Source organism: Sinocyclocheilus grahami, unplaced genomic scaffold, assembly GCF_001515645.1.
Source record: "Sinocyclocheilus grahami isolate Dianchi unplaced genomic scaffold, SAMN03320097.WGS_v1.1 scaffold18.1, whole genome shotgun sequence".
NCBI lineage: Eukaryota > Metazoa > Chordata > Actinopteri > Cypriniformes > Cyprinidae > Sinocyclocheilus > Sinocyclocheilus grahami.
The window spans coordinates 139,857-151,893 of record NW_015505197.1 but is presented as its reverse complement, the minus strand read 5'-3'; the positions used below and the strand labels follow the sequence as shown (position 1 = coordinate 151,893).

Below are 12,037 nucleotides of genomic sequence, written 5' to 3'. Positions count from 1 at the left end.
GGTGAGTAATTTATGGGCTAATTTAAATTTTTGGGTGAACTAACCTTTTAAATGAATTAGACATTGCATAATTTCCCATTCCACTGCGCTATTTTTCCATTGCCTTTCTATATAAACATGCACAAGACAAACATCTTTGACCGTTATGCTTTCGACTTTTGCTTACAGTGTCTTGTGCACGACATGGTGTTCTAAAAACTTGCCGCTCAAATCAAAAAGTTCTACTTTAAAAACTAATTGGGCAACCAAAACCTCCTCTAAATGCTGTTTGTGTTCATCCTAGGGGAAAAAAAATAAATAAAAATAAATAAATGTTATGAATGGTCAATATTAAACTTCTATACAATGCTAAAAAATAAACCATTTACAAAGAAATGTAGGCATCACAACAAGAATAGATGGCTAAGGTAAATAGGTAAAAAAAAAAAGACATACACAATTAAATAAACACCTTTCCAGTAGTTCTCAACCAGGGGACCTCAGCAAACTTCCAAGCAGGCCTCAAAATGACTTAACATGATTTAAAATAACCTAAAACTACAAATCCAACAGTTCGGGAAAACTTGGATAATGAGGTGCTTTATTTTACAAATGATTTCCAGACTGGAACTTGAATATAAATATACACATTTTCTGCCCCCATGTCTTGAATTTGTGATCATTCTGAATGTTTTTGCGTTGTGAGAATATGGAGTAAAATAGCTCACATGTCATGGTGTTATTTAACTATATCATGTTATGAATGAACTAAACATTTAGAATTTTTACCTCAGTGCGTTTCTTCTGAGTTTGTGTGTGCGGTCACGCTCGAGACAAACAGAGTGAGCCTCAGCGCGAGCCTGTATTCTGCTAACTTACTGCAATTCTCTCTGATGACGGAGTAACTTACCGCGGGAAGAAAACATCTTCGGTCTGTCCAATGATTGTAAAGTCATAAGCTCCGTCAGACTTAAGATATTTAAGCGGTAATGAGACCAAAAATAATTAAGACCCATCGAATCCGAATTTAAGACATTTTAAGACTTTTTAAGGCCTTATATTAGGAAAACGTAATTTAAGACATTTTAAGGACCCGCGGACACCCTGTAAACTCTGCAGGACACCGGCCCTCCAGGACCGAGTTCGAGCACCCCTGATTTAAAGGGGTCATATGATGCAATTTCATTTTTTCCTTTCTCTTTGGAGTGTTACAAGCTCTTGGTGCATAAAGAAGATCTGTAAAGTTGCAAAGACTAAAGTCTCAAATCCAAAGAGATATTCTTTATAAAAGTTAAGAGTCAGCCACACCCCCCTAAAACGGTTCGTTCGAACACGCCCCCACATATCTACCTCACTATGTGGGAAGATTTGCATAATGCCGCCCAAATGTTCACGCAAAGAAAGAAGGCGTAACTTTTATTCTCGCTGTAGTATTGTTGTTGCCGCGATGCAACGCAATGCGTAAAACGACAGTATAAGTCATTATAATCCGTAATTATGTCCCCACTGGATGCAACAAATGCCTCGTTTGTTATGGGTTTTAATGTTTTTGTCTCGTAGCTCTGGCCAGACAGGGCATCACAGTATGGTGAGGGGTGTAACATTTCCGTCTCACGCTTGAGATATTCGGCCAATCACAACACACTGGATAGCTGGCCAATTACAGCACACCACGCTTTTTCAGACCGATGAGCTTTGTAAAAATCGATGCGTTTCAGAAGGCTGGGCATAGAGGAGAAACAATAATGTACAGTATGTGGAAAATAATGTGTTTTTTAGCAGCACCATATGACCCCTTTAAAACATTTAAAATCCACATAAGATTCAAGATATGAGGCAAAATGCCTCTGTATGTCTTTTATATTTATATAATTTAATATACTTAATCTATATCACACTAGGTGTCATTTTTTTCTCCAGATATCAGCATGATAAATGTAATATTGATTTTTTGCAAGTCTAATAATGTTAGTATTCATTTAGGCTATTTACATTTTAGATGCCGGTTTTTGCAGAATTTTACCATAAAAAATACGGTAGCAACGTTTTAGGTTTTACCGTTTTAACTTAAATTTACAGTCAAATACCGTAATTTCATTAACTGATAAAATGTTATTATATACCAACCTATTGAAGCACTGACATCTGTTTTGTACCTTTGTAATACACTGATAACCACCAAATGCAGGTGTTGATGAGAAAGTCACATGAAGAACAAAAGCCCATCACAAGTAGCTTTTAAATAATAACATATATATACACATTTTCTGCCCCCATGTCTTGAATTTGTGATCATTCTGAATGTTTTTGCGTTGGGGGAATATGGAGTAAAATAGCTCACATGTCATGGTGTTATTTAACTATATCATGTTATGAATAAACTAAACATTTAGAATTTTTACCTCAGTGCGTTTCTTCTGAGTTTGTGTGTGTGGTCACGCTCAAGACAAACAGAGTGAGCCTCAGCGCGAGCCTGTATTCTGCTAACTTACTGCAATTCTCTCTGATGACGGAGTAACTTACCGCGGGAAGAAAACATCTTCGGTCTGTCCAATGATTGTAAAGTCATAAGCTCCGTCAGACTTAAGATATTTAAGCGGTAATGAGACCAAAAATAATTAAGACCCATCGAATCCGAATTTAAGACATTTTAAGACTTTTTAAGGCCTTATATTAGGAAAACGTAATTTAAGACATTTTAAGGACCCGCGGACACCCTGTAAACTCTGCAGGACACCGGCCCTCCAGGACCGAGTTCGAGCACCCCTGATTTAAAGGGGTCATATGATGCAATTTCATTTTTTCCTTTCTCTTTGGAGTGTTACAAGCTCTTGGTGCATAAAGAAGATCTGTAAAGTTGCAAAGACTAAAGTCTCAAATCCAAAGAGATATTCTTTATAAAAGTTAAGAGTCAGCCACACCCCCCTAAAACGAGTATGGTGAGGGGCGTAACATTTCCGTCTCACGCTTGAGGTATTCGGCCAATCACAACGCACTGGATAGCTGGCCAATTACAGCACACCACGCTTTTTCAGTCCGATGAGCTTTGTAAAAATCGATGCGTTTCAGAAGGCTGGGCATAGAGGAGAAACAATAATGTACAGTATGTGGAAAATAATGTGTTTTTTAGCAGCACCATATGACCCCTTTAAAACATTTAAAATCCAGAAATTCAATTACTTGAATCATTTTAGTTTTTTTTTTTTTTTACAAAAACTAGGACTGACCATAGTTTAAGTTTATGGGGCCTTTGATTATTTTTGTAAATAATGGAGGGCCTTGGACTCAAAAAGACTGAGAACCTCTACTAATATCTAAAACCCTTAAAGGGATAGTTCACCCAAAAATTAAAATTTGATGTTTATCTGCTTACCCCCAGGGCATCCAAGATGTAGGGACTTTTGTTTCTTCAGTGAAACACAAACAAAGATTTTTTAACACAAACCGTTGCATTCTGTCAGTCTTATAATGGAGGTGAATAGGAATCACGACTTTGAGAGTAAAAAAAAAAAATATATATATATATATAAACAAAACCAAATTAATCCCTGCAGCTCGTGACGATACATTGATGTGTAAAGTTTTTCTTAAAGGGATAGTTCACCCAAAAATGAAAATTTGATGTTTATCTGCTTACCCCCAGGGCATCCCAGATGTAGGTGAAATTGTTTCTTCAGTAGAACACAAACGAAGATTTTTAACACAAACCGTTGCAGTCTTTCAGTCATATCATGTAAGTGGATGGAATCATGGCTTTGAGAGTCAAAAAAACATACACAAACAAAACCAAATTAAACCCTTATTAGTGCATTACCGCCACCTATCTGTCAAGTGAACCATTGACTCTCCTAATTGAGATTGTAGATAGAGTGTCATTTGAGAGATAGGTGGCGGTAATGCACTTAAGTCTGCGATCCGCCATAAAGCAAGAAGAAGCCTCATGCACCTGCTGTTGAGAACGCGCCGCCGCTCAGGACAGTTCGGACATTGCGTGAATCAGAGGTAAAAAAACAATATAAATACCGTTTAGTTTCTTGCACAGACCGATCTGATTCGGTCAGTGATTCCCATTCATCTCCATTATGAGACTGACAGACTGCAATGGTTTGTTAAAAATCTTCGTTTGTGTTGTTCTACTGAAGAAACAAAGTCACCTTATATATATATATATATATATATATATATATATATAAAAAAAACAAATTAATCCCTGCAGCTCGTGACGATACATTGATGTGTAAAGACACAAAACGATCGGTCTGTGCAAGAAACTGAACAGTATTTATATTGTTTTTTACCTCTGATTGACACTCCTAATTGAGATTGTGGATAGTGTCAATGGTCCATTTGAGAGATAGGTGGCGGTAATGCACTTAAGTCTGCGATCCGCCATAAAGCAAGAAGAAGCCTCATGCACCTGCTGTTGAGAACGCGCCGCCGCTCAGGACAGTTCGGACATTGCGTGAATCAGAGGTAAAAAAACAATATAAATACCGTTTAGTTTCTTGCACAGACCGATCTGATTCGGTCAGTGATTCCCATTCATCTCCATTATGAGACTGACAGACTGCAATGGTTTGTTAAAAATCTTCGTTTGTGTTGTTCTACTGAAGAAACAAAGTCACCTACATCTTGGACGCCCTGGGGGTAAGCAGATAAACATCAAATTTTCATTTTTGGGTGAACTATCCCTCTAAGAAGACCACTGATGGTTTCAAGACATAAAAACACAATTTAGCCTTTACCAATAAAGCGTTGTCAAAAACAGTTTACAATTTGAAACATCATGGAGTTCTTACCAGTATTTTCAGCATGCTTTTCTGAGCCTCCTGAGAGAGTTTCTCCTGATGTAACACTCGCTCCTTGCACCGCTCCACACCTTCTCCCACAGCCCCTTTAATACTGCTGTAAGACTCACAGACAGCACCTAACGTCTCCTTAAACACTGTGCCATTCGTATTCAGCAGCTCACCTACACAGAGACATTTAAACAGACATTAACGTGATTGTTTTCCTGAAGATACTTGCTGGAAATGATTTTAAACCCCCCAAAATAGCATATTAGGGTGCTTTCATACTTGGTTAGATTGCTCCCCCCTCCCCCGGACTGTGTTCACATTATGATATTCACAGCAGCTGTTTACCCCATTGCTTAGTAACACTGGCGCAGGAGAAGACGGCAAAATGCGTAGCACTGCTCTCTTCAATTTTATTTGTTTTTGAACCGTTGGTTTTGTTTCCAAAGCTACAGTACATAACGGCAACTATGTCTGCCTTACGAATGTACTGCAAATGCTCTAAAGAACTCTGAAGGCAAACAGAAATGAGATATACAGCTCTCTGCTTGCAGCACGTCAGTCACGCTCGTTAGGAAAGTGAGTGAAACACACATTTTTATCAAATAATACGTCATTAATAGCGGTTCCTTGCACCGCTCCACACCTTCTCCCACAGCCCCTTTAATACTGCTGTAAGACTCACAGACAGCACCTAACGTCTCCTTAAACACTGTGCCATTCGTATTCAGCAGCTCACCTACACAGAGACATTTAAACAGACATTAACGTGATTGTTTTCCTGAAGATACTTGCTGGAAATGATTTTAAACCCCCCAAAATAGCATATTAGGGTGCTTTCATACTTGGTTAGATTGCTCCCCCCTCCCCCGGACTGTGTTCACATTATATGATATTCACAGCAGCTGTTTACCCCATTGCTTAGTAACACTGGCGCAGGAGAAGACGGCAAAATGCGTAGCACTGCTCTCTTCAATTTTATTTATGTTTTTGAACCGTTGGTTTTGTTTCCAAAGCTACAGTACATAACGGCAACTATGTCTGCCTTACGAATGTACTGCAAATGCTCTAAAGAACTCTGAAGGCAAACAGAAATGAGATATACAGCTCTCTGCTTGCAGCACGTCAGTCACGCTCGTTAGGAAAGTGAGTGAAACACACATTTTTATCAAATAATACGTCATTAATAGCGGTTCACTTCCGTGATTTAATACGATTGCATTCACATCAGCAGCGAACCGTACCGGAGTTCACTTGAACCGTACCCCAGACCACCCCTTTTAAGCGGACTCGGGTACAGTTCACAGGTGCGCACCCGAGTTCGGAAGGCCGTGTTCACATCATCCAAACGTACCGAACTCTGACGTCAATCGCACCCGGGTGCGCACAAAAAGTGCTAATGTGAAAGCACCCTTAGAATTTGAGAGTGGAGTCACGTGACACATCTTACCCACAGAAGAGCGGTAATAGTCAATCATAGCGGCATGTTTGTGGCTCTGCTCCTGCAGCAAGGTCTGCATGCTGTTGTAGCAGTTCTCCATGCGCTGGGCAAAGCTCTGCTGGACCTCCCCGTTATGAAACTCCACTTCCCTCTTCCTCTGCAGCTTAGCGTGGAGACCACTAACATCCTGAGTGCTGGTCTCAGCAGTGCTCAACAGCTGGATATGAGAGAGAGAGAGAGAGAGATAGATCGGGATAACATTTATGCATACTATCCTATCATTGCATCACCAAACTACACATCTGATTCACAGACCTGGTCAGCAGCGCTGAAGAGTTGACACTCATTGCTCTGGAGCTGTGAAGTGATGAACTCCTCCCGAGTGAGGCGATGCCTGGTCTTAATTAGGTCCTTGTGAGTCTCCTCCAGCCTCTGGTTTTTGTCCTGCAGGTCTTCAGTGCAATGGTCCAATTTCTGCTTACTGTCTGTAAACAAGTCCATAATCTGCCAAAACAAAAGCACAATATTTATTACATACATCACTCATTGTCATGACATCACAGACACACACTCAAAAGTGGAAGTTGGCAGGACTTGTACATATAGAAAAGCAGAAGTAGAATGGATTTAAAAGATGCTGCTCACCGTTTTGAGCTCCTCCTCCATTGCAGCGATCCGCTCTGTGTACTCAGTCATCTGCTCTTCCTGAGACATCAGTTTACTGTTCATATTCCTGTAAATGGGAAAATAGTGGTTAAACAAAAAAAGGAAAGGAAAATGTTGACTGCACAATTTGAGGCATCCTTTGTCAACAGAATTATAATTTTTTTTTTTTTATAATCTCAAAAGTGGAAGTTGGCAGGACTTGTACATATAGAAAAGCAGAAGTAGAATGGATTTAAAAGATGCTGCTCACCGTTTTGAGCTCCTCCTCCATTGCAGCGATCCGCTCTGTGTACACAGTCATCTGCTCTTCCTGAGACATCAGTTTACTGTTCATATTCCTGTAAATGGGAAAATAGTGGTTAAACAAAACAAGGAAAGGAAAATGTTGACTGCACAATTTGAGGCATCCTTTGTCAACAGCATTATTATTTTTTTTTTAATAATTAAGACCATTAACCAAAGACATTAAATTGATCAAAAGTGACAGCAAAGACCTGTGCATTGTAGTAAAACAAAAACAAATTTTTTTTACAATTCATGTGACATTGAAGACTGGAGTAATGGCTGCTGAAAATTCAACTTTACCATCCAGCGATCCGCTCTGTGTACTCAGTCATCTGCTCTTCCTGAGACATCAGTTTACTGTTCATATTCCTGTAAATGGGAAAATAGTGGTTAAACAAAAAAAGGAAAGGAAAATGTTGACTGCACAATTTGAGGCATCCTTTGTCAACAGAATTATAATTTTTTTTTTTTTATAATTAAGACCATTAACCAAAGACATTAAATTGATCAAAAGTGACAGCAAAGACCTGTGCATTGTAGTAAAACAAAAACTAAATTTTTTTTGCAATTCATGTGACATTGAAGACTGGCGTAATGGCTGCTGAAAATTCAACTTTACCATCACAGGAATAAACTACTTTTTAAAATTATTAAAATAGAAAAGTCATTTTAAATACTAATATTATTTAACAATTTTTGATAAAAAATACAGCCTTGGTGAGAGTAAAAAATATACGCATGCAGAACTTACTCATAGTTATCAAGAGATAGGTACACTCCGTGTTTGTCACGGGTGGCAGCCAAATCTCTTTTCAGCCGCTCAATCTCCTCTGTGTATTCCTACAACATTTATTTTAGAAACATGAATAGGTTGTTGGTCAATGATGCATGAAAAAGAAACTGGAAATATATTGTCCAGGAAGTCTTATGAAAATGTATTATGTACAAACAGTAAAGAAACTTGCCTTGATCAGAGTTCTCTTGGTGAGTTTTTGGTTGACCTCTGGCTTATTCATGATATTCTTGGCCCTGTTAGCATAGTCCAGAGTGCTCAGAGTTTCCTACAATTAAATTATAAATCAATACTCCTAATAACAAGGACAAAATAAGAAAGATACAGCATAAGTCATACCTCCAGATTTATGGAGGCAGGAGACACAGTGGCAATAATGGAGGTTTTGGTGCGTCCTCCCAGTGAGTCTTGCAGAATACGGGTGAGTTTGGACTCTCTGTAGGGCACGTGAGGCCCTCTCTCCACTAGAGCCTTGATTACACGACCCAGAGTCAGCAGAGACTGGTTTATGTTGCCAGCTTCACGTGCACGCTTGTCCACAGCTCCAGATCGCCCGATGTTCTCACTACCCGCAAGATCCACCTAAACAGAGTAACACATGAGTTGCTGGTTTAAAAACACTTTAACAGATGAATTTGAGCCAGAGTTGTAGATTGAACCTCCAGATCTGAAGAAATTAAACTCACCAAGTTCAGTTTTCCAATCTTAACCAGCTCCTCTCCATCCAGTGTGATCTCTTTCATGTGAATAGTCACAGAGAACACCGAGTGAGATCGACTGGTGGAGCAAAAGGTGTAAAGAGACGTTACAAGCCATGAACAAAACACCAATGACATCCACTGACTTCTTTCCTCTTAAATTGGGATGTAAGGATGCAATTACTACCTGGAGTAAGCGTTCATGAGCGTGGAGGCCGTCTTTCTCTTGGCCGCTCCTCTCTCCAGGATCTGATACACCTCATCCTTATTGTGTACAGTGATCTCCTCCAAACCTTTAATGGTCACACCCCTCTGACAGATATACAGAATGTCTTGTTTTAGCGAACACAAATAAATGGTCATTTTCAAAGGAAAAATATATGGATATTATAGGTATAATGCATTACAGACACACACAAAAAAAGCATACTTTATTTCTGGGATCATCAAACAGTTGTAGCCTCTCTGTGACATCTGGAGCAGGGCTGAGAAGATCAAAGAGTTCCTCATTATAGATTTCCAGCAGAGAAACCTTCACGGAGAACTCTGTGCCGTTATTGGACAGTTTCTCGAAGATCTGATGAAGAGTTCTGGGAATGATTCCAGCCAGAGGGTCCTGTAAGAGAAACCGTGAAAGGAGGAATGAGGGAAAAACCCTGATCAATCCCGGAGCAAATCGTATTATGAAAATATTGGTATTTATATTGAGGCCCAATAGCAAAACCTCATAAAGCAAGCACTTATTTCTTCATATGCAAAGAGCATAAAAGATGTCATCTTTATTGAAGTCCTACAGGTACATTTGTAAAAACAAGCAGTTTATTCTGCGAGTCAGAATGAGGAATTAAAATTGTTACTGGTGCAAGAAACATTAGAGGCCTTTAGAAAAGAAAACACTAAATAAACGTATGATATGGCCCCTTTAAACAGCCATTGGTTTGACACATGGCCCACTTAGACTGCTGCAGAACTTCCAAACTCTGACTTGAATATTACCTCTTCCCAAGTAAACTCCTCATTGGGTGATCTTTCGCCCTCCATTGTGAAAGTTTTCCCTGTTCCAGTTTGTCCATATCTTAAACCAAAAAGAAATAATCCACAATAAAAACACAGATTTGTTTAGTTGTTTGTTATTACCAAACAAGCTTTTTAGCTATTTTCATGGTGGAAATCAAACTTTAATTAATAAAATGTAGTATAGAAACCAAATAAAATTTGTAGGTCCAAAACTGATTAAACACACTTCCTCGGGTTAAACACAACACAAAAAGTTATCTGTAAAGTCGAATGATTTGGCATTTAAATAAAGATACTCACGCAAAAACAGTACAGTTATAGCCCATGATAACTTCATCTAATATGGGGCAAACCACACTCCTATAAACGTCAATTTGTTTGGCAGAAGGACCAAAAACCTAAACCAATTGAAATTGAATGAACATTACTACACCGGAAAAGATTTAGATGACATTAATACTCAGGATGTGGGTGGAAAACAAGCTAAACACTCACCATGTCAAAAGTGTATGTTTTTCTTGCTGCTTTGTCTGTGGCGCCCCCAGTACGGACCATCACCTCTTTTCGGTTCTGATCACATTCAACAACAGTATGAGAAGCAGATTTACGCTCCACCGTGTTGAAGGGTCTGTGAATCACACATCAGATGTGAGAAAGGTTAAACATTCCTTTCTAAGTTTCTAAGAAAGGAGAAACATTCATTTCCATCTCATAAATACACACAAATTGTATTTAGAAAAAACAAACAAATCTAGAAAAGCCACATAACACAAGAAAATAGATCAATAAAAAGAAATATCTTATACCAGGCTTTTCGGCTAAAACGTCAGCAATTACGAAAAACCATACAAATGATCAAACCATTGCTCTGGCCAGAAAACGCATATTTCATAAATTGGACATTTAAATCATGTGATGTGAGCAGGGGGGCAAGATGTCACATTTATGAATAATAAATGTGCCTCAGAGAAAAAACACACACACACACACAAAAAAACAATGTAGAAATGCATGTTTGTAAGGCAGAATATAATAAAGAGAGTTTTGTGTAACTAGTAGTGTAAAAAAAAAATAACATGCACGTTGTAAACAATACAAGTTATAACTTACAACATACAAAATCTGTGATTGAGGCTCGCTTATACTACTTACAAAAAATATAAATACACATACAAAACCTGTAACGTTACATTTACCTGCATCGTACAACCACTTGTATATTTCTGCCTTTCTCATCTTTTTTGGCTGCTGGTAAAGTTAACTGTGATGAAGCCATGTTGAAGGAGCGTCTTCTGTGCTCCACGTCTGAAGATGCCCTTTAAATGTAACCTTAAAACAAAATTAGCTTTTAAAAGGCAAATATACGTCACCCTGGAAAATCCTTTATATAAATATTGAGCCATTTAAAAAAATATAAACATACTGCAAACACCAGCAGATACATTAGTATGACATTGCCGAGCCTACATGGCGCCTAACCAAAATAAATGACAAAAACAAGCTAATAAGGACAAGATTAGCAAATGCACGTACCGTTCAACTGATCCCCCTTAAAAGCAGCTCAAATAAGATGCCAAAGTCGTTTAAAATCCAACCAACACCGCAGGTTATTTGGATACACTCTGTGCCGTTCGCTCAGACTACGAATCCACTAGAGCTGCAGTTAACCAACTTTGAAAATTGCACATCTGCAGCTTTAAGCCAATCAGAGAAGAGGGGTTTTTCACCATCCTTCGGATTGGTCTGAAGGAGGCGAGCTGGAGCGGATGCATCTCGGGAAAGTACATTGTTTTTGAATAGAACCAAAAGACTATAGGACTTTGATAGTACTGGACGCGAGAGCGAGATTTAATGAATAATTAATCAATTAATTAATAACTATATATTTCAATAAAGCTGGCGTAATTATTCTGCATTTTTAAAATATATATCAAGGGCGTAAATAAAACTAATCCGATAAACAATAAACATTTCAATTCATAAACAATTCATATTTATTTTATTGACATAAATAAAAGAATTTTTATTTTACTTTTTTCTAATTAATGCTGTTCAGTTGCTTTGTCACAATCTGTATTGTTAAAAGCGCTATATAAATAAAGGTGACTTGACTTGACATAACTCATGCATTTTTCTTGTTAGACTAATGTTTGTATTATGTCTTATGATCGCTTTAAAATGTGGTGTTGTACGACATTACAGAAGAGTTAAGTGTGGTGTTTCTCTTTTTTATGTCACTTTATAATATGCTCGATTTCCTACTTCATTACCACGACTGAGGTGCCCTTGAGCAAGGCACCGAACCCCCAACTGCTCCCCGGGCGCCGCAGCATAAATGGCTGCCCACTGCTCCGGGTGTGTG

At 38.5% G+C, this 12,037-nt stretch overlaps 1 protein-coding gene across 1 annotated transcript in view; it reads right to left on the bottom strand.

The window, feature by feature from the left end:
* The window catches only part of LOC107553611 (kinesin-like protein KIF11), a 13,605-nt gene extending 2,252 nt beyond the window's left edge, over nucleotides 1-11,353 (bottom strand). The window contains exons 1-17 of the mRNA XM_016235903.1: nucleotides 11,209-11,353; nucleotides 10,872-11,004; nucleotides 10,171-10,303; nucleotides 9,976-10,073; nucleotides 9,655-9,733; nucleotides 9,089-9,274; nucleotides 8,846-8,970; nucleotides 8,647-8,737; nucleotides 8,300-8,542; nucleotides 8,133-8,228; nucleotides 7,919-8,007; nucleotides 6,862-6,949; nucleotides 6,532-6,720; nucleotides 6,226-6,433; nucleotides 5,405-5,514; nucleotides 4,779-4,841; nucleotides 226-279 (exon numbers count right to left, since the gene is read on the bottom strand). Of these exons, the coding sequence (XP_016091389.1) occupies nucleotides 226-279; nucleotides 4,779-4,841; nucleotides 5,405-5,514; nucleotides 6,226-6,433; nucleotides 6,532-6,720; nucleotides 6,862-6,949; nucleotides 7,919-8,007; nucleotides 8,133-8,228; nucleotides 8,300-8,542; nucleotides 8,647-8,737; nucleotides 8,846-8,970; nucleotides 9,089-9,274; nucleotides 9,655-9,733; nucleotides 9,976-10,073; nucleotides 10,171-10,303; nucleotides 10,872-10,951 (1,932 nt within the window). The 5' untranslated portion in view covers nucleotides 10,952-11,004; nucleotides 11,209-11,353. The remainder of the gene's footprint in view (nucleotides 1-225; nucleotides 280-4,778; nucleotides 4,842-5,404; nucleotides 5,515-6,225; nucleotides 6,434-6,531; nucleotides 6,721-6,861; nucleotides 6,950-7,918; nucleotides 8,008-8,132; nucleotides 8,229-8,299; nucleotides 8,543-8,646; nucleotides 8,738-8,845; nucleotides 8,971-9,088; nucleotides 9,275-9,654; nucleotides 9,734-9,975; nucleotides 10,074-10,170; nucleotides 10,304-10,871; nucleotides 11,005-11,208) is intronic.
* Nucleotides 11,354-12,037: the final 684 nt, after the last annotated feature.